The sequence below is a fragment of the Aspergillus chevalieri genome, chromosome 4 (genome assembly GCF_016861735.1).
Source record: "Aspergillus chevalieri M1 DNA, chromosome 4, nearly complete sequence".
Taxonomy (NCBI): Eukaryota; Fungi; Ascomycota; class Eurotiomycetes; order Eurotiales; family Aspergillaceae; genus Aspergillus; species Aspergillus chevalieri.
The window spans coordinates 1,944,460-1,971,985 of record NC_057365.1 but is presented as its reverse complement, the minus strand read 5'-3'; the positions used below and the strand labels follow the sequence as shown (position 1 = coordinate 1,971,985).

The window sequence follows — 27,526 nt, the reverse complement described above, 5'->3', positions numbered from 1 at the left end:
GATAGTCTCGTTGACCATACCAATCCAAATCTGCTCAGATATTGCTTTGGAGGAGCACTGAGACATAGAATCTTATTCAGATTGTATATAGAGTCATCTAAGATAATTGCATCACCATCTTCCGAACGAGTAGGGTACTCCAGAGCACGGAATGGATAGATGAATAGTTCAAAAAAAAAAAAAGCACGTGACATACGCTGACCAATCAGGCATAAAGGCATCAGAAGAAAATCCGATTGCGTACTGTTGACTCAGAGAGCTGTCCTCCTAAGATGATAATACCAGAACTACTCAGTGATATAAATGGAGATGCCTGTTAATTCAGACATCGAGCATTCCAACCCATTGAAACGACAGCGACGCTCCAGGGTTGCCTGTGAACCGTGCAGGGAGCGTAAGCGAAAATGTAACGGACGTCAACCATGCGAAACATGCAGTGACTTCCAATACACGTGCTATTATGATGCGAGCTCACGCAAGAAAAGAAACAAAAACTTCATTATGGGCGGCTCGGCACCAATCAGACCAGCAGCACAGATGCAGCAGCAACAGCAGCAAGGATCGTCAACACTAGATGCCGCAACACCATCGACGCATTCCGCAGAGGGGCCACCAGCAAGCATGCCAGCAAGCATGGCGGCTGCTACTCAATCCATTGAATCCAACTCAGGGGCCGCCTTTGCGAGGGAGTTAGGTCTCAGGATTGATCCAATCAATGCCCCGGAACCTCAAGTCTTCGCTTGGAACATTGGCTTCCGTCAATTGCCCGGTAGCTATTCCGCATTGCCTATTGTGAATATCATTTCGCAGGACGAGATGGTGGCATTGGCGAACATTTACTTCGGTAAGGTAAATCCTTACTATGGCTTCATTGACCGGGATATCTGCTTTGAGCATCTGAATTCAAGGTGGCTTCGGTCGTCGACTTTTGAACCATATGATGTTGTTCTCTGTGGTGTAGCGGCCATGGGATATCTGTTTTCTCAGAGGAAAGCAGTAGCTGCGGAGCTACACCTGATTGAGTCAGCCCGGTCAGCTCTAGAGCAGTGCTCCTTGTTCGGGATACCTTCTTCAACGGTGATCTCAGGATGGACCCTCAGACTCTCTTACATGCGGCTGACGGCCTCGCCTCACGCTGCTTGGATGACTAGCTGTTCGTTATTACACCTAATCGAAGCATCCGGATTGCATCTGGACCCGTCGTCCAGGCCTGTCTTGATAAAACCGCCACAGGATATCAATGACAATATTCGAAGGAAGCTAGTTGGCTTTGTACAATACATCAACACTTGGACATCTTTCGATTTAGGAAGATCAAGAATCATCCTCCACGGAGCATCATATAATGTACCAGCGAGCCGAGAAGGAGACTATACAGCTGAAATGCTGAATCTCCTGCCCCTGTCAGAGAGCTTAGATCCACACAAACCCGTGGACTCCAACCAGCTAACAACCATGCTCTCCAATATCATGGAAAACAATCGTACGCAACAGCCGTCAGTGCTTTCTCAATGTAACCTCATCCTTTGCATTTTCCGGCGTCTACGAGCACTGCATTCGACTGTCTCGGTGGATCTTATGAATCAGATTTTAGCTCTTATCACGAAGGCTCTCGCCTCCGCGCGGGAACTCGCGGATGCAAATTGCCCATGGAGTCATGTGGCCAACGTCCCGTTCCAGATTGTCTGCACGCTGCTGGCAGTAGATAGTCCCGAGTCTATATCGCTACTGGGCGATGCCATGCAGACCCTCAAGCATGTAACGGACGTCTATGATACCGATACGTTGAGAGAAGCTTACCGGAATGCTGGTCTGCTTGTTCTTCTGCAGCAGAAGAGAAAGGATCATGATGCGAGACATCTCAGCAGCGTTCTTAATTTGCATTTTGCTCCTTCCGTTGAATCAGATAATGTTCCGGGGCAGAGGCGACAGAGCACTATGGAAGATTCAGAGTATCTCAGGGATATGGTGGCTGATATGCCTAGTTCTGAGACTTTTGACTTTGATAAATTCTTTATTGCGGATAATCCTTGGGACTTTCTTGAGATCTATCGCTAGTTAGGAGAGTGCTTTTTGGACCCTGTTCATATGAAATTACCCGGTCTTGCATTGAGTGGTTACAAACCCTACATGAGAGTATGCTCCACAATGGAAAATCTGGAAGGAGCTTGCAGGGGCTACATTGTCTCTTCTTCCTTCTTCCTCTGTGTTTGTCTTTTATTTCATCTTATTATTTCCTCTCTTTTCAATGGCCTAGGCGACGGGTAAGAGTAGTGAATGCTGAGCGGCAGGCAACCATTGGTCACTTCTCTATTACTGACTGATTCATTCATCAACTCGACCATCCTATTGATTTGGCTTAATCTATTCGTTCTATTATTTGATTTGGGTATCTAAGATCCCTTTCCAACACCTTCCCGCTCAAGCTTCTTTTTCTCTCATATCGAAGCAGTTCTATCTTAAAGCGAGTCAACATGGCCTCTGCTTATGCCACCCATCCCTCTCTTCTAGAGCGATTAAAAGGGAGCTAAGAACAGACCCGAAACTATCGAATCCGTCTTCATCATGTACCGCATAACAGGCGACAAATCCCTCCAAGATGCCGTCTGGTGCATGTTCTCCAGCATCGAGAAACTCTCCCGCACCAAACTCGGCCACGCAGTCATCAACGATGTTCGGGACAAGAATTCCGACGAGTCGGACTTCATGGAGAGTTTCTGGCTTGCGGAGACATTGAATAACTATGATCATTTCATCGCCGTGTGTGGTGTAACCCTTCCGGAGCTCGCTAGATCGGTTCAATATTCAGCCGATCTTCACTACTTTCATCAACGTTGGCTGGCTATCACGCGAGGTGCAGTTGTTTGCTTTGTTGATAACTACGGCGTTACCTCCTTTTTTCCTTCCTCATGCCAATTATCCTCGTCGATAGCTACCTAGGTAGAACCTGATATGTTATTCCGCATGTTGTATGTCCCGTACTGCTGGTTTCGTACTGCTGTTCCCTTGGCCACGAAGATCCATGGGCTTGTTGGATACTGTAATGTGGGCCAATCTTCCCTATTTCAATATCAACGGAGGAAGCAGGAGTCTCGGTGCCTGATCAGCTCGAACTTAACAATCTGCTTGAGCTGCTGAAAGATGGTGTTTCATCCCGAGACGGCTGTCGTCTCTTGGGAATACATTCCAGCCTGATATGGAGCTCATAGTGATGAATTCTGGCAGCGTGTGCTGAAAATTCAGCAATATCAATAAAGGTAGGGAGTTCGCTGCGAGTTTCCCAGGTGCAGCATACTCCGTCGTGCGCGTTCATAAGGTGACTGATCAGATGATGGTGGAGAGAATCCTTCCTTTTCAATGGAAACTTGTGCAGACGGGGATTAGAAAGTGAGCGGCGGGATATACCGCAGCACATAATATATACATCCGTGGGACACTCCAGGGATTTCTCTTCTGGCAGGAAGGCTTCTCAGCAGTATACAGCCGCGTATGGCTGTTTGAGACCAACTCCGTGGCTTCAGCACAGAGACCCAGTGCTTTATCAAGCAAGGCAGCTAAGACCCCGCCGTGGACAGTATCCTGGAATCCACTAAGGTCGGAACCCAGCTGCACGAAAACGACGAAATCCGGGTGTGCAGGATTGGTCGGCATGCTTGGGCCTGCATCCTCACGTCTAGTCTGATCTGACCTTGAGTCTGCCGCGCGGACCATGGCAAGCAACCATGGGATTGTATCCACCGTATTGATCACTTTATTGAAGAACTTTTTGGATGTGCCTTCGGTCTCATATCGGGTGATGAATGGTACTGGCTCGAAAAGGGGCTGTTCAGGTACAGCGCCGCAAACGGTAGAGAGGAGTAAAATTCGACGTCCTTGGGGGTATCTGCAAGTTCGGTTCGAAGAAGGGATGACTTTTGGACAATCGGCCGTCCGCTATGATTTGTCGACAAGGTGTGACAGGTGTGGAATTATGCCGTCAGGATCAGCACCAGAGGCGCAGGCTTAAGTCATATTTTTGCGGTACCCTGGGTCTCAGAAGATCGTAAAGCACAATCTTACGATATTTGACCTCGGAATTATGCAGTGGCCCCGCGGTTTCACGGCTCCGCACGACTTAAATGCGCATGCATATCGATCGGACGAAGGGTGAGTCTTCGGTCTCGGTCTCCGCGGATACCGAGAGAAGCTGCAGTATGCACTTTCCAACGTCACTAACTCTCTGTATATCAAGCTCCATACAAAAACAAGCATAATCCATGGTTTGGGATCGCGGACCCTCGGATCCGGGGCTCAGCCTAGGAGCATTCGATAATGTGGAGAAATGCAGATGAAATTGTAGAAATCCAAAACTGTCAGGTCCGTCAATTTCATGTTTGGGATGAGGATATAAAAGAAAAAGTCGGCAACTCCGGTCATTCTGAAGAGTATAGCGATTTTCCATCACCCCATTTCTTCTGAACTCGTCGATTCTACAAACTAACATGGCATTTTTCAAGACCGCAAAGCCCGTCGTCTTTATCGGCGCCGCCGGCGAGATGTGTCGAGTGGCCGTCGAGCGCTTTGCGGCCGCGAGCGACGCTCCCCTCGTTCTGGCTGATATCAACCTGTCCGTCCTGGAGTCTCTGGCGGCCAGTCTCCCAGCACGAGCATTGACAAAGGAATTGGATTTATTCGATCGCGCCGCGCTGAATGACGTGGTCCAAGGTGCCGCCCTGGTGGTGTTGGGCGCCGGTCCCTATATGCGTACTTCTGAGCCCGTGCTGAGTGCCTGCCTTGACGCCAAGGTGCCGTACCTTGACTTCGACGATGATGTGCAGAGCACCCAGGCGGCGTTGGGACTCCAGGAGCGTGCGAGGAAGGCGGGCGTACCATGTTATATTGGTTGCGGTGCATCCCCCGGTATGTCTAACGTGATGGTGATGGACGCAGTTCGGGAATTGGATAACGTGGGGACTATCGACATCTGCTGGCTGGTTGGGGACGAGCGCGGCGGGACAGGAAGGGCCGTCTTGGAGCATCTAATGCATATTGCCGCTGGCCCATGTCTCACCTGGGCCGACGGAAGACCGACAGTCAATGAAACCTGGGTTGAGACCATTTACGCGCCTATGCTGGAGGGCGATGGCGAGCTGCTTCTTCATGAGACCGCTCATCCGGAACCAGTTACCCTCCCCCGTCTCTTCCCTCAAGCGCATCGCATCCGCTGCGCCGGTGCCTTGGCCCCTGCCCCTTTCAATGGTATCGCCCGCGGGCTCGGCCAGGCCGTCCGCCGCAATCTACTTTCAATGAAGGAGGTGGTTGATTTCCTGTTTACTCTGACCAATGAGGAGCCGTCGGCATTTGGATGGGGCAATGGATTCGCAGAGTTGTCAGCAACATTCAAGGGCGGAGACATTACCCTAAACGAGCTCTTCCAGTTGATCAGACACCTGAGCCATTCGATCAGTCCGTGGCGGTTCGCGCTCTATGGAATTATTGAGACAATCTGGACTGGAGAGTGCACGACGGGCGAGGTCCTGAGCTTCCTGGTGAACTTGGTCCAAGGTAAAAGGGTGGAAAACAAAGGCGGATTGCTCGTCCGCGCTGTAGGTCTTCGCAACGGCCATCCAGCCACTGTGACGAAGCGGACGGCTAAGTCAGGCGACAAAGCGTTCCTGTCGCGGACCATGGGCACATTGACGGGGACGGCGACCGCCGCTTTCATGCTGCTTGCCCTTGATGACGGTCTCACTCGCAGCGGTGTGTATTCGCCCGAGGACTGGGCTGTACCCGATAAATTCTACCACGCATTGGAACGTCTCGGCACTCCGAGTGATGAACTGGTGGTGGCAGTTTAGATGCCGAGGTCTGATTGTTATTTGATCGCGTGATGGCGTACTTGATGACTTCTGACCCAGTTCATACAATGTAGCTAGCTACCGTCCATTAATCCATTTGAGCATAGAGAGTATTCAAAGAGACAGAATCAATGCACTATGAGACTGAACTTATGTTTACTATCATTCTTAAATCTTTTTGGCATTAGGTATTCTTTCTGCTATACCTCGTGGAGTATCTTTTTCTCGTGTTGTTCAAGCGCATATAACTAGTTATATATGTATATATGTCTCGGCAGGATACCATCCATTTTGAATTACTGCATATTACATCGACCAGCTCGACGTGTACACTACCACTTAGGTCACCCTTTCATACAGCAATAATACATAGTCATCCATGTAGTCAAGCTGTGGAATCAACCTAAGTGTCACCCACCATCAGGGCGGCATCGGACTTTCATCTTTCGTAGAATGTCCGCATGTCCGCGGATCCGCGGACCCGCGCGAATGGACAAACTAGTTCGATTCGCTTCGGCTTTAGCCACAGGCAGCTGCGACTGCCCTTATATATGTATGAGCCAGGCACCGCCTCTGGGCATCACCCTTATACGGCTCCTATTCAGTGTAATCATCGATTCCATCCAAATAATCTAATGGCGCCAAAATTCGACGTGACTGTAATTGGAGCTGGCATGGCCGGACTTGTCGCTGCCCGAGAGCTCACCCAGAAGGGCTATTCGGTCATGCTACTGGAAGCGCGCGATCGAGTGGGTGGACGAACCTACCGACAGAGGGGCTTCGGGGGAGAATTGGAACTCGGAGGGGCCTACATTCATTGGACGCAGCCGAACATCTGGTACGAGGTGCAGCGCCACGGATTAACAGTACAGGCCCCCATGGAGGACGGGAAAGCCTACTGGTTGGCCGATGGTAAGGTACACAGCGGCTCCAGCAAAGACTTCTATGGCGCCGTGGGCCCCCTGCTGGCCCGACTGTTTGGCGATGCCCGCGCTCGCTTCCCTCTCCCAATGGATCCCACGGCTCTCCACCAATCAGACATCGAGAAGGAGTCGATCGAGGATCGTATTAACTCGCTGAATCTCTCTCTCTACGAGCGCGACCTGCTGGAGGGGGCTCTGTCGGGCGTCGTCCATTCCTATAAAGAGCAAGGGATTGCTCAGCTGCTACACGCGGTGGCAACCTCGTTCGGCGACTTTCAAGCTTTTTTTGAGACGGCCGGCAACTGGGCCATCCACGGAGGCACAAAGAAATTGGCCCACGCGATCCTTGCCGAGTCCACCGCCGAGCTTCGTCTTTCCACCCCCGTGAGCGCCTTAGAGGATGATGGATTTGGGGTCACCATCACCACGCGCGCAGGAGAGAAGATCCAAGCCCGCGCCGCTATCCTGGCGATTCCCCTCAACACGCTGAGCGACGTGAAGATCATCCCAGAGCTTACCCCCGCAGCACGCACCATCATTGACCGGAAGAACCCAGTGCTGGCGCACAAGATCTGGATCAGGGTCAAGGGGGAAATCGAACCATTTTCGATCATATCTCCCGCCGGCAAGTCGCCGATTAACGCGGCCCGGACTGAGAAACGGCATGATGGCGACACCCTGGTCCTGTGCATGTGCTCCGACGCGGCCTCCATAAATCCGAACGACTGTGCCGCCGTCCAGGCGGCATTGCGCAAATTTCTTCCCGACATCGAGGTGGTTGATACCGCCTGCCATGACTGGGTGGCGGATGAGTTCTCCAAGGGAGGCTGGATGATGCACCGACCAGGAACCTTCACGGGGAGTGCTTCAGAGATCCGTAAGGCCCACGGCAACATTCGATTTGCCGGCAGCGACCTGTCGGCCACCGCGCCCGGGTCAATCGAGGGTGCCTTGGCCAGTGGTGCCATCGCCGCTCGGGATTTATCGAAATCATTGACCAAAGGACCTCGATAGATCCGTCAACAATTACTTTGCATTGCTGGCTACATTAGTGAATCAGTCACCTTGGAAATATCCCAACTGAATATTCTATCCAGCCTATCTGTTTAATCCTTGGTCGTAGAAACAGTAAATGATAATAAATCACGGCGTCTTGAAAACTCAACCCGCATCTTTTGCAGGACGGTGTGCGATAACTATGGCAGGTCCGCGGATCCGCGGATGGTCCCTTTCCCCGCATTTTCCTTCTGAATATGAATAGTAAGTAGTGGGCCTCGGCGGCCTCTCCCCGATGATAATTCCACGGGATTCAGGCGGATCCGCTTCTTCGGAGTAGCAGAAACAACAGCACAAAATGGCATTTTCTCTCTCGCACGACTACCTGCAATTCCTGCGGATGCCGAATGATCCCGAGGATTACTGCAGGCTGAATTCGCCCGATGAGCTCCCACCTTCGCTTCCGCCTCCCCTTGCCCCTCCGGGTCCGGAGCAGGGCCAGTTGATGAGTTTCAGTAGCCCTTGTGGAGACACGCAACGGTTACCGCAGTCGACCCATCAAGGCCCAGGATGGTCGGACAGTCTGGAGCCGCCGGCCAGCGAGGCCAATGTTGGTTCTGACGGCATCGCTCATTTTCACCCACCCGGTCAGATTGCTGATCGATCTTCCGTCGCACCGGCCGTCAATGCCAACCGGAGCCTCTTGCCAGTCTGTGACTTCCCGAAACCCAGCATAGGGCGGCGTGCACGTCGCCAATACCGCTCTTGTGACCCCTGTCGCCTGGCAAAAAGGGCATGCGACCTTCCGCCGGGGGTGGCCATACATGGCAACAAGCCTCCAATGCCGTGTACCATGTGCTCCGTGCGCAATGCAGAATGTACCGTGGCGTGGTTGGCCAGCAGGGATGGCTCTTCTCGTCATGCCCAGAAGCGACCAGGAAGCTCTTCTCGCTCTCTGACGACGCGGCGCACAGGGGACAGTGGTGATGCTAACCTCCGTCAAAGGCAGAACGACGATGGACTCTGGGTGCATAGTGCATCATTGACCCCCAGCGCCGAATGGGACCTGGCAAAGGGATTGGTGGCAAGAGAACGATGGTCACAGCAATTGTATCTCTATATTGATATCATTGACATGCCTCTTGCAGTTTGCCTTTCGCAGAGATGCATGCCCCCTTGTTACACTCTAGGAATCACCGCTCTGGCGCCCCTGACCGAGAGTACGGTTGTTTCTCCATACTTGGACCGGGCCCGATCAAGGATCACCACATGCTGGGACATGAATGTGACGCCGTGGATGCCAACGCCCCCAACACCCCAGCTTTTTCTCGCCGTGTCCGTACTCGATGCGCTCTTTCAACACCCGGAAGACCAACAAAAGAGGAATCTCCGAGATGAAGCCATTGCAGAAACGTACAAATGGGTTGCCATTGCCACAGCGACCCAATTCACAACTCACAAATATGATTGTGGAGAGACGGGCGAGACCCATTCGCGAGCCAAAGATCTCGCCATTGTAACATGGAAAAGGGCAAGAGAGATGCTCTTCCAGAACATTGGAGCGACCCGATCGTTTCGCTTGGCGCTGTCACTCCTTCTTTTTGGGACAATATTGCCGCCTACGGGGCTGGAGCAGAGCAGTGCGTTTGCGGAAGACGCCGCTTACGCGGCCAGTGAGGGGGCTCAGCGCCTTCGAACACTCGGTGTTAATGCCCGTCTGTATCTCCAGAGCAGTTACGGAGGAGCAGATGTTCCTCTCTTTTTCTCTAGTGTGGTAGACCCCCGCACTGGCAGGCCAGGATCTCGCCCGGTGCAAGCGCTACCGTGCGAGGAGAAGCAAAACGTTTTAGAATTGCTTGGTGCCATTGAGTGGTTACTTTGTATCTCCCAATCAGCCACCATTGTGACTTCCCGCGAGTGCAAGGGCCTGACGTGTCTCGATATTGACTCTGTCAGAATCGACAAATTACCCTTGCGGGGCCCGGAGCAGCCGCGCAACATGGATGAGATGCAAACCAGGAGGCATGAGAAAGAACTTGAAGATGCCATTCTCTCTCGTGCTCGAGCTCAGCAGGACACGGTAACAGGCCTATGGCAGCAAGGTGTATCGTACGATCTCGTGGATCAAGCTGTCAATCATTCAGGCTCAATCGCCGTGCTCCTGTGGCGGTCACTGGCTCTGCTAACGCTAGCCTCGCAACGGCTGTTGACGGGCCTGGCCAGTTATGCCGAGTTCCAGCGCTACTACATCGCTACGACCACGATCATCAGCTCATGGAGATTGACTTTTGGTCAGATTGACCGTTCCACAATCATGAATCTCCAATGGTCCCCGGCCGAGCTTCGGCGCAGTGTGCTCTTCTGCGCTACCGACGGCGAGCTGGCAATCCTTGTATTTGATGAGCTTATCCGCGAACTTGATGCACAGCTCCCTGGGGAGTCATGGCTGCCAGCCGAAGACAGCATCCACACAGATTTCAGATATACAAAGATGTATCGCCAAGAACAGCGGCTCATGAGCGCAATGCATATCGCCTACCTAGCATCGACAAACGTTGGAATCTCGAACCCGGACTCCCAACAGGGATGTGGTTTGAAGGCAAACGTGCGAGACATTAGTGCCCATCCGGTGAGAGAGTGAATGGTCTATTACTGCGGAACTCTGAAGCTGACCTGCCTGCAACAGCAACCGGCCCTTGTCATAAGAGCCTATACGCTTGCTGCCAAGACATTTGCAGACGAAATTCAGCGCTTGGTCGCCAAAGTGGAGATGAAAGGCGTGCCCGAGCTGACGAATAGCCTTTATAGCTGCCTACAAGGACTCCAAGCGCTGGAAGAGGCTCTTGTTATGTTTCCGGGCACAGTCCGTCATGGTTTCAAAGCACCTTCGTAATTTGCTCTTACCTGTGGAAAGTTAATGTAAAGTGTACCGTTTGCACAATGCTTCTTGATATTCAATTGATGAAAGGATTGAAAGGCGATTCAATGAGTCCTGGAAGACAGACATGTCGGCCTTATATATCCATCTTGCCAGTCTTTAGGCTCCTCATTTTGGCCACATTCGACTGCCACCATTCAAGAAAGTGGTCCTTCTACCAAAATAGCACTAAATATCCTGCCATCGTGAGTTCAGAGCACCAATGATTGACAATAGCATGTATCGCTAACCGCCAGAGTAGGTACTTTGTCGATGGAGGGTAAGAGACCATGCTAGACGCAAGGTGCCCGACCAATTGAGCGATAATGTCCAAGATCCGGGACCCAGGTTCATGCCATTTGAATCCAGTAATTGGGAGAGTCCAAGCGATACGCCAGTTTCAGGTTAATGGCTATGATGGCCAGCTTTGGTAAGTTTATTTCGCCATGAGGTTATTGTTGGATTGGTCATGTCGATTATGCCAAAGGTGCCAAACCCCAGAGCCTACCATGATCAAACGGAGTACATTTGAGTGCAGCGCGTGAAGGTGTGGGTATTGCTTTACATTATCCCCGACTGGCGGCAAGAGCGACATCCTCAGTGACTACCCACAATAACGCCGCCGAGTCAAGCTCCCCTATCTTTTTATATCTAATCTGATAAGTGGATACAAAAAGAAGATATGCGAGCCCATCGTCGGATAAGGGGCCACGGTTGACAAAAAATTTGTTACTGTAGATCTTCAGAGCCGCCGTCCTGAAATATCAGGCCAATTATCAGTTAAGAGACCTCCTATGAGTACTCGGAGTACTAACTTATGTACAATCCATATACGAAGTATTTATTACTCCGTATCAATCTACATTATCACCTGATTTCAATTGGTTATAACAGGTTTACATAGTTCGAAACGATATACGGATGGTATATCATATACCATTCTTCTACCAGCCAATATACCAACCCCGCTACCGCTCAATAGGATAGGAGGATATATAAGGACACTCATTCATATACTTAGCTTAGTTCTTCGTGATCAATTCAAGTCATTCAGCATTGATTACCTTTCTAGTTTCTGACTCGTCCGCACTTAACCAACAACTGAGTACAAGTACTCAGTTGGCCTTGTTTCTCTAATTGCTACCTTATTGATTCTATTGTCTTACGGGGCCTGGAGAGGGCGATATACCCATCGACGACCTGGATGGTCATTTGAGCATACGTGCACATTGGAAGACACTTAGGGTAAGTGTCCTGTCTCGAAATACAACTAACTAGAACCCTAGGTACAATACATGAGGAGCCGGGTTGTGACACCGTGACAAGTTTCCAGACTGATTTCCAAGGAAATCAGTTGTTACACACTGAATACTCCACGAAAACTGCGAAGAATGCATGATCTATGCAGTCTCTAGGCCATGGGTCTTGGCATATTTGTAATTTTGATGTACTGTTGGACATTCAAGTCTCATCACTCGGATGTGTTAGTTGGATATCATATGATGATTTGGATGCTGCCGCAGCCTATCTGCAAGAAACAGCTCGGTAAAGATTAATCTTATCGGATAGTAAACGACAGGGATCGGGTAGTGAACGACAAGGATCGGATACATCGGATCAATCCGAGGACAGCGTTGCCAGTGACACTGCCTTTTGCTATCAGTCTGACTCGGATCTGGCCTCCCATTATGGAAGGACGATCCCTTCGATTCGTCTCACTTGTATGTACTTGTTATCTCCACTGACAGGTGAGTATGTAGTCTATGTACCAAACTTGGACTAAAGTATGAATGATTTCTACTGTTAGCTAAGTTTCCTTTCATCTATCCTGAAGTTTTCTTTCTGGTTGATGCTTGCTCACTATGAATCCGTACGGTCTACACGGAATTCGAGTTATCAGCGCAAGCGAAAGCAGCCGAGTCCCCGGACTCATTATAAGACTCGATAATCCAACCACATATTTATACGTCCCCGAAACCGTCAGGAAACTCCCCACAAGCACCACAAAGCTACTCCAGCAAATCATGGAAAGCCAAGCTTACCATTTGCTCCTCTGTGCATCCTTACCTTTCCACCAGTTATCATACAACCATATGCACCCCATCGGCTGGCAACACATCATCATCCCGAGCAGGGAGCCGACCAGCGAGGCCAGGGAATCGAAGACGGGAATCGCGCTGGCGGTGATGTATGCAATCACCACAATGCCCAGGGCACAGCTGAGCCAGGCAATCCAGTGTGTTGGGGAGTTGCTGGTTAGATGCCTGGAGCCTTGGAGGATGTGCAGGAAGATGAATTTCGCCGGCATCTGTATTTGTTGTAATGAGAGAAATAGTTAGCCAGTTTCTAAAGGTGCTGAGACTGCTGACTTCTTACATGTGCGACAATCGTTGCAGTAACGATCAACCCCGGCAATGCAATTCCATAGCTTATTTTCTTCACGTTCCGTCGGCGGAGCCCAGCGCTGGCGATGAAACATAGGACCCGCAGTAGTAGTGGAGGGCGACGCCGATGACAATGAATATAGCTACGACAACACCCTGAGTGATAAGCAGAGATCGGGAGTGCTGGCGGGGATTGCGCATTTCAGACACGATGGCAAAGCCTGGCTGTCTGAGAATCTGGGTCACCTTTCTACTAAGGGGGTGCATTGCGGGGCCGGTCCCCCATACCCAGGTAGCGGGGACACTTATCAGCTACTGATATTATAGTATGTGGGAGAGGGATAAACTGTGGTTCACCACCATATTTGACCACTTCCCGATGGTGCCAAAGCTTCCCTATCTTACCCTAACCGCTAACACAAATGAGGTAAGATTCGTGAGAGCGCTCTGACAGAATCGCCACGTTCCTATTTTCAGGGCGAATCAGCATGCATCCAGCTTGCGGAGTGGTCTTGGCCCTGTGAATCTAAGCAAACAGTCATTGGATGTCAGGTTACCCCAGACTGGCCGTCCATGGTAGATCCACATAATCTGAAAACTTTCCAAATTCCTGAGACTCGAGGCCAGTCGGTCAGAACCATAACGCTTACATCGCCCAAGGGGACGGCAAAGTTCTGCTCTGTCACTTCTGCAACCCCTACCTCGATAAGGATTTGTCCAGACGTTTCGGTTTCTTCGGATGTAAGATAGCGATAGCACATTCCTCTTGTCAACAAACCGGGTATTATACCCGAAGGATCGAGTAGACTTCCCATGCTGGAAATGATCAGGTGGAGCTAATGCGATGGTGTGTCACAAGGACGATTGCAGTAGAAACGTCCATTGGAATCAGGGTCTCAAAACGCTCTCGCCATGAAAGCTGTCTTGTAGTCGGTATTATTCTACAAATCAGGCAGTTCAAAGAAATGAATACCGTATCCGGAATACTTGAAGGTCATGAGACCTCAATGATGTTGAATCTATGTAGATCATCATGGCTGTGAAATAGTCCTTATTGTCCTCTTGATAATGTTATAAATATCTGGCGTTGGTCGACCAGAGAAGGTCGCAACATCATCAACAAGTTCGAGCATCAGCAAGAATCGCATCCAATTATCTCCTGAGAAAGAATATTTCGGTGTGTTTTATATCGTAAAATGGCCCCGGTAGCAATTGATTCGCCTGCGGCACCACCAAAGGCACCACCAAAGGTTGTGGGACCTGCGACCAAAAAGGCCACACGTCCAAGTACCCAGATTCCTCAATCTATGATCGACGAGGCACGGAAGGTGACCAAGGAGTCCTTTGACCCTAGCAAGCACCTGGATTACAATTACAAATATCCTAAGCGGATCTACACGATGGAGGAGATTGGTCTTGAGAACCAGGGTATCTCACCGAACGCGGCCTCTGAGCCATTTCCCCTATTCACTGAAAATGCCATCAGGCAGATAAGAGCAGAAGTCTTTAGCGAAGAGTCCCTTAGGGACTGCCAGTACACCTCGACCTTTGCCAAAAATATGATCCGAGGCATGGGCCCTGCGTGAGTTGAGTCAATTCCTGTTATGTATTTACCTTTGCTGATGCTAAACTCCGTTTGAAATAGACGGGCTCCGTTTACCTACACTGCTTGGAGTCATCCCGAGGTTGTTGCCAGACTCTCTGAGGTTGCGGGTGTTGACCTCGTCCCTCACATGGACACTGACATCGCACATGTCAACGTCTCATTTGATGATGGGAGCACTACTGCTATACAAAATCAGAATGGCGCTGATGATGATGGAACGTCCGCTTTTGCTTGGCACTATGACAGCTTCCCCTTCGTGTGTGTGATGATGCTCTCGGATTGCACTGGCATGGTTGGCGGAGAGACCGCACTCCGGAAACCCAATGGAGATGTCATCAAGATTCGCGGACCAAGAATGGTATGTCTCCCATGGCATCATGTTCTGAAAATAGAATGGGCAGACTTGGTTAACCACTCGAATAGGGAACTGCTATGATGCTGCAAGGACGATACATCGAGCACCAGGCCCTCAAGGCCCTCGGTGGCCGCGAGCGAATCAGCATGGCCGCTTGCTTCCGGCCCAGGTCTCCTACAATGAAGGATGAGACTGTCTTGGCTAGTGTGCGGGGTATTAGTGATCTGGAACTCCTTTACACACAGTACACAGGGTACAGACTGGAGCTGCTTGAGGAGCGTATTAGAATCATGTTGAAAGAAGAACGACGTCGCCAGGTCGCAAAGCGTCCGTTTAATCTTCCTGAAATTAGGAATTTTCTCACCGAGCAGAAGGAGTTCTTGGAGTCTATGCTCGAGGAGCTGCTTGAGGTGGAGAATTAGAGATTGTTTGTACTGCTTAATTTCTTATCAGACATAGCCACCCAATGTTGAGTATCGGGAATGAATTTTAATGCTTTTTAGAAATTGAGCTTTTTCTTCCTCCTCTTTCTTAAAGAAAAAAAAAAATATCTTTTTTTACTTTTTTCCAGGCTTTCGCTCGTTTTGACAAATATCCAATCAAGGATCCTTTCATGTTGCCAGAGGCTGCCGCGAGCTCGGCTAGGATGATGGAACTTCCAACTCACGCGTTCTACCTACGTAGCTATCGACGAGAATAATCGACATGAGGAAGGGAGAAGGGAGATAATGCCGTAGTTATCAACAAAGCAAACAACTGCACCTCACGAGCCAACGTGACCAGGCCGTCACACCAAGAAGCTCTGTATCAAAGACCTCATGTCCCTTGCTCAATGTGAAACCCTGGGTCTTCCAAGATCCTCCTGGTTCTTGCCATGTGAGTCTTTCTCCGCACTTGCAATTCTCCAACCTTGATCCATCTGGCCAGATTGCCAGTCCAGGAAAAAGGGATTGCGCAGCTGCTAGGGTCTCTGGACCTGGTAGCACTCCTATTCGGCCTGGGAACTAGCTACTGGTTTCTGTATTGTGCTTTCAAAGCCCTCGGATGGATCTGCTGGTAGGATATTGGCTGATTGTCAAGTGAGGTGTTGTCCCAAGGATCATGGGCCTTGGTTGCTTCTCTCAGCCCATTGTCGGTTCCCTGGGGTCTGCTCCCCAGGCTGGGCATGCTGGTCAACCTCTCAAAAGCTTACTGGAAGGATCTTCTTGGCTGGGTGGTCCTCTGGTAAGCTGAGCAACCAGGTAGTATATCTCAACTGTTGGGCCTCCAGTAGAACCTCTGCCAGCGCTAGGCTTGTCTCACGAACCAGTGTCACGGTGCCAGCCCGTTATGTTCACGCGACCCACACGAGATATCTATCTGTGTCTGATACCGATCCTGTTGCAGCTCTTCGAGCTGCGTCTTGTCTATGAACTTGTAGGTAGCCTGACCCGTAGCTTATCCTATTCGTCAATTCCTAATATACATACGTACCCGACCCTGCACCCTGACACAATGTTTCCCTATTCTTGTACCGGTAATTAAATGAAAAAGAAAAAAAAAATCAAGGATCTGTACTATACAAGAGTTCAAAAATGCAAAGCGTTACTATAGAAAATTTGGATCTATGATGAATATTTCACTGTCTACTGAGTATATGTAAATGCCCAGGCATCCTTTTCTCAAACAAGGAATTTTGCTATAGCCTCAAGTTCATCGCGGCTTAAAGACGAATCGCGAATTACTAACTTCCCTAATTGCTTTTCCAAATATGCTCGATTGCCTCGTCTGCCTTCTCGAATGGATATACCGTGTCGGTGATAACGTCGAACTGTATTTTAGTGGCTCACAGGACAGCAAAAAAATCGTCCACGCCATTTCCTAGAACCGTAACCTCGCCTATTGCATGGTTGCATGGAATACCATACAAGACTAAGTTGTTTCTGTTTGCGTTGTTATCCCTGTAGCTAACATATAGTGCAGGTTTTGGCCAAGACAGAGACCGGAGAATAAGGAAGTGGCAGTGGTTCAGTGATAATGTTGAACTTTGGAGTGTCGCCCGCCCGAGGAGGGGGTGTATAATCAGCCCTGCGTAGGACCTGTCGGCAGGAGGTGCCATGTTTAGTGCTTGGTTTCCGTTGCAGACCTGCTTTATCACAGGTATTGAACTCTTTTCATGCCAGGACTCTGTATTATTAATGAGGTCTCTGTTAGTGTCCCCTTTGCCAACATAGCATATTTCTATCCCAGACCGTTGCTTCTGGGTTCTTAACTTTTCTATCTAAAGTTATAAAAAATTATTGATTTCTTCAAAATTTCAGAATAAAAACCAATTTGGCCTGATCTTGAAGCCATGAAGTTCACCCTCCGTGAGGACTCTGGACTCAATTAGGAGAATTCAGCAGACGAAAGCTGAAGCATCAATATGGACTCGGTTATGAATCAGGTTCAAAGTCCCATTGGACAGCCCCTCGTGAAAATGCGAGCCTACAAGCTGGACAATCCTGAGATTCCTGGGTTAAGATCCCCGGAAGTTAGCATTTGGTATATGAATTTGTGCATGCATACCGTAAGAACTATAATGAAAGCAACATCAAAGTGGAGAAAATATCATATTGTACACATATCGGAGACATCCAATAGGGCAAATTTAAGTGAGAACCTTCTTCAGGTGTAGCTTGATCAGTGTCCTGGCGTTTGCAAAAAAAATTGGTGATAATAACATTTTCACTGCTTGAACATTCTCCGGCTCAAATTTCATTGACTACTCTTTCAACAGAACGCAATTCAGATAGGAGTGTAATTATCTTTTCACTCTGTGTTATATTCAACAGTTTCCTCACACATGGAGAAGTAGCTAGGGCGCTGTTTCGCGAAGCACTCGATCATTGGCTGAAAGATCTCCAACCTATCCAAATTAGCTAGTGAATTTCCATTAAAATATGGGAAAGTCACACCTACCCTTTTGGTACGAGGGCCGGTCTTATAACGATACTCTGCACCTTATTGCTCCATGGGATTGTATATATGGTACATCCACACCTTTTTGCAGAAGCATTTCTTTTTAGGATGTCCACTCAATGTATTATCAATAGTGTAGGTTGCAAGAAGGACGTCAGGATTGTGGAGTATAAATTTGGGAGATGGGTATGCTGCAGTCTGAATTCATAAGAACTCAATTTAGGGCCAATAAGGGAAAGAAGATGTGTATAATTCACAATTTGGCAAGGCCCGCCTGCACCAAGCGCACAGTCATTGCAATAACAGCAATACACTGCTGTTGGTCGGCCCGCCACTGTGAAGCCGACGCCTTTGCAGAGACATCGACCGGTATAAGTTTTTGGTGGTTCGGTCTTGGCTGTAGACATAGTCGCTGAATATACAACTACTAGCAGTTGAAGTACAAGCCTTGGTGATCTGTCTAGTCGGAAACAAAGAAGGGAAGACTAGTGAGAGAGATGGATGTTACTATGTATGTCAGAAGCATTATCCATATGGTATGGAGAGGTATGTAAGAATAACATTGTGAACTAGGATCTATCCCAAGAAATTTCGGAAAAAGTCATTATCCCCCGTCGGCTCACAGAATTGGATATATCTGTGCAGAAAACTCCAGAGAGGCTAAAGATGAAGTGGCAGGAAGCTGATTGGGATGCCTTCCTAAAGGCATTAGCTGCAGACCTCCAACCTACACGATCCCTAGCTACCACCAAGGAGATAGACGCCACAGTCAACCACCTGATTGAAACCATCCAGCAATCTGCAGAGAGAACAGTCCCTGTAGCCAAAATCACTCCCTACTCCCGCCCAGGATACCCTCCAGAACTAAAGAGATTACGCAACAATGTTAACCGCACACGGCGCTGGGCTACCTCTGGCCAGGAGGAAGATATCAAGGCTTTCCGTCAGGCCAGGCACAAACTAGGCCGAGAAACCACTAAATTGAGCCGGAACAGCCACCGCAGCCGCGTGGAGGAGGCAACTGAGTCAATAGAAGGTTTCTGGAAACTAGCCCGTTGGGCACGCCGCCGTGGAGGTGTCCAACCAACCTACACACCAACTCTTCATACAGGGAACCAAACATATGACACTCCAGAAAGAAAAGCACAGGCGTTGCGGGGAACTCTATTTCCCCCTCCTCCTGAAGCAGATCTCTCAGACATCCCTGGCTATGAATATCCTGAACCACTACAGATGCCAGCCATTACAAAGAAAGAGGTCTGTCAGGCAGTCCGGCGGGCTGCACCAAACAAGGCCCCCGGTCCTGATGGTATACCAAATCTGACATTACATCGCGCACTAGCCATCCCGGCCTTCCTAAGCCATCTCACCAACCTGTTCAACGCTTGCCTGCCGTTGGGATACTGCCCAGAGCACTTCCGAAAGTCGACTACAGTGGTACTGCGGAAGCCTGGCAAACTGGACTATGCAGATCCAAAGGCATACAGACCAATAGCACTGCTGAACACAATTGGAAAAGCACTAGAAGCAGTTATCGCAACCCGCATAAGCTACATGGTTGAAGTGTACAGTCTCCTACCACAGACCCACATTGGTGGCCGCAGAGGGCGTTCATGTGAACATGCTATTCATCTCCTGTTAGAACAAGTTCATGCATCTTGGCGTACTGGGGCATTGGTAGCCACACTGCTCACCCTGGATGTTAGTGGTGCATTTGACAATGCTGCACATAGACGCTTGATCCATAACCTCCGGAAACGAAGTATTCCAATTGATGCTGTCAACTGGATAGCAAGCTTCCTACACCACCGCATCACAGATATTGTATTGATGGAGGGTGCAACAGGCCAGTTTACCACAAATACTGGCATACCCCAAGGCTCACCTCTCTCTCCAATACTCTACCTGTTCTACAATGCAGACTTAATCGACCAAATATATGAGGCTTACCCAGGAAAAGCTATGGTCACTGGCTACATTGATGATATATGCATACTTGTCTGGAGCCGAGCTGCTGCAGCTAACTGCCAACGTCTTGAACAAATACACAAGATAGCAGAACAATGGGAAACTCAACATGCCTCCAAGTTTGCCCCAGCAAAATATGGTCTGATACATCTGTGGCGGAAGGTCCGAGGTATCCCTAGACCCTTGAGCTCAACCAATGCTTCAGTCAAAGTGCAAGGGGTAGAGGTTAAGCCAGTGCCTACCCTTCGCTACCTTGGTATCCAGCTAGACCAACATCTCACCGGCATGAAACAAATTGAACACGCCCAAGTTAAAGCAACTGAAATGATAGCAGCCCTCTGCTCCATAGCAGGATCAACCTGGGGCATCACCCTATCCCACCTCCGCCAAATGTACACAGCAGTCTTGTGGCCACAAATCACATTTGCAAGTTCCACATGGTTCATACAAGCTGGATGGGGCTTCAAGGCAGCAGAGAATGCTGCTAGGAAAGCCTTGGAATCTATCCAGCACAAGGCCCTCTACAGGATTGCTGGCGCATTCAGAACAACCTCTCGAGCTGCTCTAGAGATATGTCTCAACATTCCTCCTCCAATGATTGCACTGGAGCGTGCGGCTAAAGAATCATATCTCCGGATAGCCACCTCCCCCCTGATGGCCACCCTCATAGAGATACACCACTCTGGCCAACGACCAGCACCAAGGAATTCATGGGAGCGACGGCGACACATGCAATGGGCCACCACCCCAGACCACGACCCTCTGACATCACCGCTAGAACGGTGGGGGCGACGAATTGCAATCCCTCAGAACAGACTGGAGGTTATACACCCACATGTGACCCCCCATGGTGGTCAGGTCTGGAATCCCACATAGCAGAAACTCGGGAAGATGCCTTAGCAGCTCACCAAACCGCCGTACATAGCGGCGCTGACATCATTGCATACACAGATGGCAGCTTGACAGAACAGGGAGTTGGAGCAGCAGTGGTTTCACCTCTAGGGCGCCAGGCAGTTCACATTGGCTCCCCAGCTACCCACACGGTATATGCAGCGGAATTGCAAGGCATAGAGATGGCTCTCACCCAAATATGCAACACATTTGGACCGACATCACAACGTTCCCATCGGGCCTATACAGCAATCATCTTTACAGACAATCAGGCGGCAATTCAAGCGTGTTCAGCTCCAGGAAGGTCTTCTGGCCAATATATCCTGAGCGAGATTACATGCACTGCATCTCAACTACAGGAACACGGCTGGGATATACAGCTGTATTGGCTCCCGGGTCATGAAGGCATCTACGGCAATGAGTGTGCTGACGCTCTTGCAAAAGAAGCTGCTAATTCCCCAGCACCCAACGGTGTGGAGGAGCTTACTCTCATGGCTAGCACTCGAAGAGCCCTCCGCATAGAAGCAGCAAGCGCATGGAAGTCTGAATGGGCTACCTCTACCCATGGGAACTCCCTCCGTCGTCTATGGAAAGAACCCTCAAAAGCACCGATGCAACTATATCAAGGCCTACGAAGAGCCGCCACATCAGTCCTCATTCAAATGCAAACTGGGAAGATTGCGCTGGCTAGTTATCTTGGTACCTTCAATGCTATGGAATCGACTGAATGCTCTTGTGGACGCGGTCGTCAAGATATACGCCATGTTCTCCTCCACTGTACAAACCAGGCAGGCCCCCGGATGCGCCATCTTACACAGGGGTCAAGGCGGGAGTTGGATTACCGGGCCTACCTAACAAGGCCAGACCTGGTACCAAAGGCAGTGCGCTTTATGCTTGACACAGGCCTCCTAGGCCAGTTTCAGACTCTACCAACCACATACCGAGTCACAACAACAGAGTTGAGGCAACCGGCAGCATAGCGCAGCCAAGGTTACACGCTTGCAGAAGTAGGGAAGGAAACGAGACAGTATCCAACAAGCCCTTGGACCTTCATGGTCATGGGAACAGCAGTATGAAACCAGCAGCACGGGACATACAACATGCGGAATGAGATATCAGGATGTTTGTAGAAAGGCGACGATGTACATAGATTACCACTACGGCGGCTTACCCGGTCGCCCCTCAGGACCTGCCGCCACTCGGCCTATAGGGCTGACAGATGCGTGTATGAATAATAATAATAATAATAATAATAATAATAATCCCCCGTCGGTATCTCGGGTAGATCCCTGTCGCCAGTCGGATCGGAAATTAAATTTTCTTTTTCTTTTACTAGTGTCTCTTCAATAGTCTCATATAAATTGGACGCAGACAAAGAGAGCTTCCAGCTTCTCGAGAGCCTCGGACTGGCTCCAAGCAAAATTTTAATAAGCTGACTTAGGAGTGACGAGATCATTGCACGTTCATATCCTTCCATTGCAACAGTAGTGGTATAGAGAGAGACAGAGAGAGACAGAGAGAGACAGAGGAAGACAGAGAGAGAGAGAGAGAGAGAGAGAGAGAGAGAGTGTGTGTGTGTGTGTGTGTGTGTGTGTGTATTTTACGTCGAGGGTCGGGTCCTTCCACGCCTCCATGACTCCTTTAGAGGGGGGTGCTACCTCGGGAAGTCATAGGGACAAGAGGCTCAAAGTTAGCTACTAGCCTCGAGTTCATGGAATATGGTCTAGCTTTAGGGCGTGGTTACAGGTCGGTCGGGGTCCTTTTTCGGGTCGCGCGAGTGGAAAAGACGATTATGGAATTTTATTAGCATCATGTGACCTATATTGAATAATTTACCTCCTTGTAATAGCTCGCGTGGGCTGCGTATTTTAGGGCTCGATATGGACAATAATGCTATTTAGCGTCGGAAAGTGGTACGTGCGCTAGTTACGTGCCCGCAGAGATTCCGGAACGGAACATACGACGGGCGAAGCGCACTCGCCTATCTGGTGTGTGTGTGTGTGTGTCTCTATTTAACGTCGAGGGTCGGGTCTTTCCACGCCTCCACGGCTCCTTGGGAGCCTCGGAAGCGGAAAAGCCCTGGTCCCGGTGCGGGACATACGACGGGCAGATCGGAACTGTGTCGGAATCCATAGCTCGGAGGTGGACTATCTAAATTGCCGATTGTTTTGTATTAGTCAGCTTGCCCCTCATAAAATTGCCAGATAGGAGCTATATAGCAAGACAGACCTCTTTTGCGATTCCATTGGTTGAGCCATATGTCCACTACACCCTGGGTTCCAACAAACTGCCTATCTCCTAGCTAAACTACCATCTATCATCTAAATACAGGTAGCTCCCCGCGCGGGGAGCTGCTTGGGTTTTCACAGCTGTTAAAAGCAATCTAGGCATCTTCGAGTTTTCTTGATATGGAAACAAGGAGAAGTGAGAAGAAGAGGGGGGGGAAGAAGGGGAAGAGGAGGGGAAGGAGGAAAGGAGAGGAGGGAACCAGAGGTAAGCCCTAGAGGTTCCCAACTTTGACACATTTAGCATCTTAATGGCGTTTACAGATGGCAGTATAGAAATGTGATCTATCCAGCCAATCTGCATATGCAGTGAAACCGGTCTTTTTGGTGAGGATATCCACTACTCGTTGTTGGCCCCAAGGATGTGCCGCTGCTTTGCGACCCTCTCGGCAGAAATAGAAGTGGGAGGGCTCTTTTCTGCGGCCACATGAGCATGTCAGTAGGGCCTCATCATGTTTAAAACGTTCATGGTACTCTGCAAAGTCACCATGACCGCTCCTGGCTGCTAGGAGGCAACCCAGAGCTGCTCGGGGAAGATGGAGCTCCGGTGGCCGCTTCTCTATTCCTATACCAAGGTCCTTATATCGTTTGGGGGCCTTCTCTGCCCAGAAATGTGCAAAGCATTGCCAGTGCACTGTCTGGGCTGCCCGCTTGGCGGCTGCTATTGAGGCAGGTGGTAGAGGGAACTCAAAGGGAGCATGGCAGCCCAACTTGGCCTCCTTATCCGCCTCTTCATTTCCTTTGATGCCTGTGTGTCCAGGGACCCATTTCACCTGTACTGTGCCTGATTGTATGCCAGGTGCTCTGGGGCAGTGTGGCCAAATCTGGGCGGCTTTTTGGAAGTTCATGAACGTTGATTGACTTGATCCTTTGGGTTGGCCTTGGAGTTGCTGTACTGCTTCCAAGTTGTCTAGGCAGATGTATATGTCTGTTGCGTATCGAGTTCTGGGGTCTTTGAGGGCTGCCTGTAGGCCAAGCAGGGCCGCGTGGGCCTCTGCATCAAATACCTCCTGGTTGGGGAGCTTCCTGTGCCCACAGAGGATCTTGATCGTACTGGTGCCCCAGTAGCCTACCCAGCCAGCGCCTGCAGCAGTGTCCTCCTTTTCTTTGGACCCATCTGTGTATACGACCATTGCTGAAGGTGGGATGCTCTCTAGCCACTTTTTAAACGCTTCTTTGGACTGTGTCTTCGGAATTGCAATTGGCCGCTCTTTGGGCTCTGGATTTATATCCCAGGGGCTCATCAGTAGTGGATCTATCTGTTCAACGAGATGGATGTTTGCCGGGTCGATGGCCCGGCGGAAGCGGGTTTTGATGTGTCGGCTTTTTTGGTGCATGGCCCGGCGGTACAGAGGGTGTCGGGCATCCAGTTGTTGAACTCTGACTTCTAGGCCGCGCCGTCTCTGGTTGAGGAGGAGTTCCACAGGCGGTATAGCCGATTCCCGGTGAAGTGCTGCTGTTTGGGTGGTCCTGTAAACTGGGAGGGTCCCTAGGAGCGCACTGCGGAGCACCTGATCCAGACAGGCTAGCTGTGCAGCTACCCCATTAGATACCAGTTTTTGTTCACCTGAACTGCTCTGCCTTGGTCTGTGCCGTCCTGGCCACCATGCCTCAGCCCCATAGCATAAGACTGAGACCACACAGGCAATTGTTGCTTGCCGCAGTAGGGGGCTTTGACTCCTCGTACAGTGTTGGCCAGGGCTTGTATGCCATTAGCGGCCAGTTTTGCCTTGGCTGCCAGTGTCTGGGTATGTATTCTGAATTTGAGCTTCCGGTCAAACCAGATTCCCAGCCAGCGTGTCGCCTCATTGAGTAGGGGAGGTTTAATCTCCACTGTGCCCTCAGGGGTTTGGATTGAGCAGGTGGGGTTGTTCCTCTTCCAACCTCTGGTGAAATGCTGGAGCTCTGTTTTAGCCAGGTCAAAAGTGAGTCCTTCTCTTCGGCCCCAAGCCATCAGGTCTGTTGTGATGTTTTGTAGCCTGGTGGTGTTTTCTTCAAGGGACTTGCTGACAACTAGTTGGCAGATATCATCTGCATATCCAAAACGACCTCTGCGGGCGATTGTTGGACCTATCTTGAAGACAGGTTCAATGTACAGCATGAACAGGATTGGTGAGACTGGGGAGCCCTGAGGCAAGCCTGCTGGGACTGCAAAGGTTGAGCTCTGATGCCCGTCCAATTGTATAGCTGCTGTTCGGTCTTGGGTGAAGCTTGACACCCAGCGGAGCACTGTGGCAGGCCATCCTTGTCTGCGGAGTCGATGGTTCAGCCTGCCTGACAGGACCGCGTCAAATGCGCCTTTCAAATCCAGAGTTAGTATGGAGGCGCTGAGACCCCGGGCCCAAGATTCTTCAATGTCATGCACCAAAGCTGCCGCCAGGTCGGTAGCTGAACGGCAGGGGAGGGCCCCAAATTGTTGGGGGTGGAGGATCTTGTGTTTGATGGCTGTCCAAGCTAATCTCCGGGCAATAAGGCGTTCCAGTCCTTTCCCCAAGGTAGAGAGGAGAGCAATTAGTCTGTATGAGCGTGGGCTACTGTAGTCCTTCTTCCCTGGCTTGGGGAGGGCTACCAACAGGGCTTGTCGGAAGGGAGTTGGGTGCCATCCAGTTGCAGCACAATGTTTGTACAGAGCTGAAATATGGGGGCCAAGAGCAGGCCAGGCCTTCTTCAGGACTGCATTGGATATCTCATCTTGCCCAGGTGTGCTGCTCTTGGCTTGGAAGATAGCTTGGTATGCTTCTCCAGATGTGATGGTCGGAAAGGGGAGGGTTGCCTCCGGATTGTCACTATTGTCAAAGGGGATGTCATCTGCGCAGGCAGCCTTCTGGAGGAGGGTTTTTACCAGGAGCTCTGCTTTGGCGTCAGGAGTGGTGTGGACTGTTTCTCCATTCTTGAGAGGTGGGATTGGGAAGGATCCCACTGTCCTATTCCACTTGATTGCTCTGAAAACATCCTGGCTGTCAGTGAAGTTATCCAGTTGTGTTCGCCAGTATTGCCGTTTTGCTTGGCGTACTGTGCGGCGCAAGGTTCGTTGTGCCATTTCTAATTCAGTTGGGGGGCTATCTGGGTCTCGTGAGGCTCTTCGGAGTGCCACTATTGCATCCTGGCAGTCCTCGTTCCACCATCTATGGCCTGATGGGTGAGCATGGGCTCTTTTTGTGGATGCTTCCAGGGCATTTGTGATTACTTGTGTGATTGCAGAGGTGTACTGGTCTAGAGCTTCGGGTGTGAGGTCGAGCTGTGCTGGTGGCGGTTTGCCCAAAGCTGTTGCTTCCTTATGGATGACTGAATGAAAGATGTCTTCCTGCATGGTGGCCATTCGGAGGGGCGGCACAGGCTTTGTGTTGTTGATAGGGTGCCAATGGACGGTTGTGGACAGAGCTATGTGGTCTGCTAGGACTGGGAACCCTGGTGCTGGCTCTGTGTGTGTTCCTAAGCAGACCAGAGGCCTATTGGCCCAGGTGAGGTCAATGGTGTTGTTATCATGTGTTGGGGTGTTTGGCTCGAGCATCAAGGTCATCCCCTGATGATCTACCCATTGCAGGAAATGCTCTGCTCCTGCTGAGTTGATTGTATTGGTCTGCCAGGATGAGTGGTGGAGATTGAAATCCCCTGCAACCAAACAGGGCCTGGTAGGGAGGGACTGGCTTAGGAGGTGCTTCAGCCCCTCCCCTGCATCCACAGATCCAGGGGGAGCATTATACAGATTCATTAGTGTCACTTGTTGGTCTCCTGAACCCACCTGGACTGCTGTCAAGTCCCGGCTGGGTTGGGGGCCATATGGCACAAGCTCTGCTTTAAGCTGTGGATGTTTGCGAGTATATGTAAGGGTACGTGGTTTGTGTGTCCAGTCTTCTATTGGTGTGAATAGCTTGAAGGCAGGGTGGTGTTTAGAGAGGCGTCGTGCGCGGAAGGTGGAGATCCAAGGCTCTTGGATGAGAACAATGTGGTAGCCTTGTTCAAAAGCGAGTTGCAGAGCGGCTTCATGTGGGGATGGGCTCCGGGCCACATTGACCTGGAGGATCTGCAGTTGTGGGAGAGATTTGTCATATCTCATTGGGGTGATGTGGGACTGGGAACTGCTTCCACAGCAGGGTTCACAGAGGAGGCATCAGTGCCTGTTTGTTTATCCTGGTTGCTGTCCTCTGTAGTTTTGGGTGGCAGAGCTTGTTGTCGACCAGATTCAATTCGTCGAATAGCTGTTACCTGTGTCTTGGGAACCCGGACCAAAATGCCCTGCTTGATACTCGGCCGTACAGGGCAATGTGCATGGTCAGCAGGAGCAGGTCTTTGGCAGTTGGCACATTGTTGGGTGCTTTCTTTGTGACCCTCTTCAGTGTGGTCTTTAGCTCCACATAGCCGGCATTTGGGTCGTCGGGTGCAGGTCCGGGGGTTATGGTAGTCCCAGCACCGGGCACATTGTT

At 50.3% G+C, this 27,526-nt stretch overlaps 6 protein-coding genes across 6 annotated transcripts; all 6 read left to right on the top strand.

Moving 5' to 3' along the window:
• Positions 1–303: 303 nt before the first annotated feature.
• Positions 304–2,058, top strand: ACHE_40721A (putative C6 transcription factor; the record flags this gene model as incomplete). Its single annotated transcript, XM_043278951.1, has 1 exon — positions 304–2,058. The coding sequence occupies one exon, from the start codon at positions 304–306 to the stop codon at positions 2,056–2,058; it is 1,755 nt and encodes a 584-aa protein (XP_043136679.1).
• A 507-nt stretch (positions 2,059–2,565) lies between these two features.
• On the top strand, positions 2,566–2,940 carry ACHE_40720A (uncharacterized protein; the record flags this gene model as incomplete). Its single annotated transcript, XM_043278950.1, has 1 exon — positions 2,566–2,940. One exon carries the CDS (start codon positions 2,566–2,568, stop codon positions 2,938–2,940), a length of 375 nt encoding a protein of 124 aa, XP_043136678.1.
• Positions 2,941–4,481: 1,541 nt separating this feature from the next.
• ACHE_40719A (saccharopine dehydrogenase family protein) lies at positions 4,482–5,837 on the top strand (the record flags this gene model as incomplete). Its single annotated transcript, XM_043278949.1, has 1 exon — positions 4,482–5,837. The coding sequence occupies one exon, from the start codon at positions 4,482–4,484 to the stop codon at positions 5,835–5,837; it is 1,356 nt and encodes a 451-aa protein (XP_043136677.1).
• A 461-nt stretch (positions 5,838–6,298) lies between these two features.
• On the top strand, positions 6,299–7,774 carry ACHE_40718A (flavin monoamine oxidase family protein; the record flags this gene model as incomplete). Its single annotated transcript, XM_043278948.1, has 1 exon — positions 6,299–7,774. One exon carries the CDS (start codon positions 6,299–6,301, stop codon positions 7,772–7,774), a length of 1,476 nt encoding a protein of 491 aa, XP_043136676.1.
• A 340-nt stretch (positions 7,775–8,114) lies between these two features.
• On the top strand, positions 8,115–10,649 carry ACHE_40717A (Zn(II)2Cys6 transcription factor domain-containing protein; the record flags this gene model as incomplete). The annotated part of the gene is made up of 2 exons (XM_043278947.1): positions 8,115–10,385; positions 10,443–10,649. 2 exons carry the CDS (start codon positions 8,115–8,117, stop codon positions 10,647–10,649), a joined length of 2,478 nt encoding a protein of 825 aa, XP_043136675.1.
• Positions 10,650–14,253: 3,604 nt separating this feature from the next.
• Positions 14,254–15,440, top strand: ACHE_40716A (uncharacterized protein; the record flags this gene model as incomplete). The annotated part of the gene is made up of 3 exons (XM_043278946.1): positions 14,254–14,639; positions 14,703–15,021; positions 15,087–15,440. The coding sequence occupies 3 exons, from the start codon at positions 14,254–14,256 to the stop codon at positions 15,438–15,440; spliced, it is 1,059 nt and encodes a 352-aa protein (XP_043136674.1).
• Positions 15,441–27,526: the final 12,086 nt, after the last annotated feature.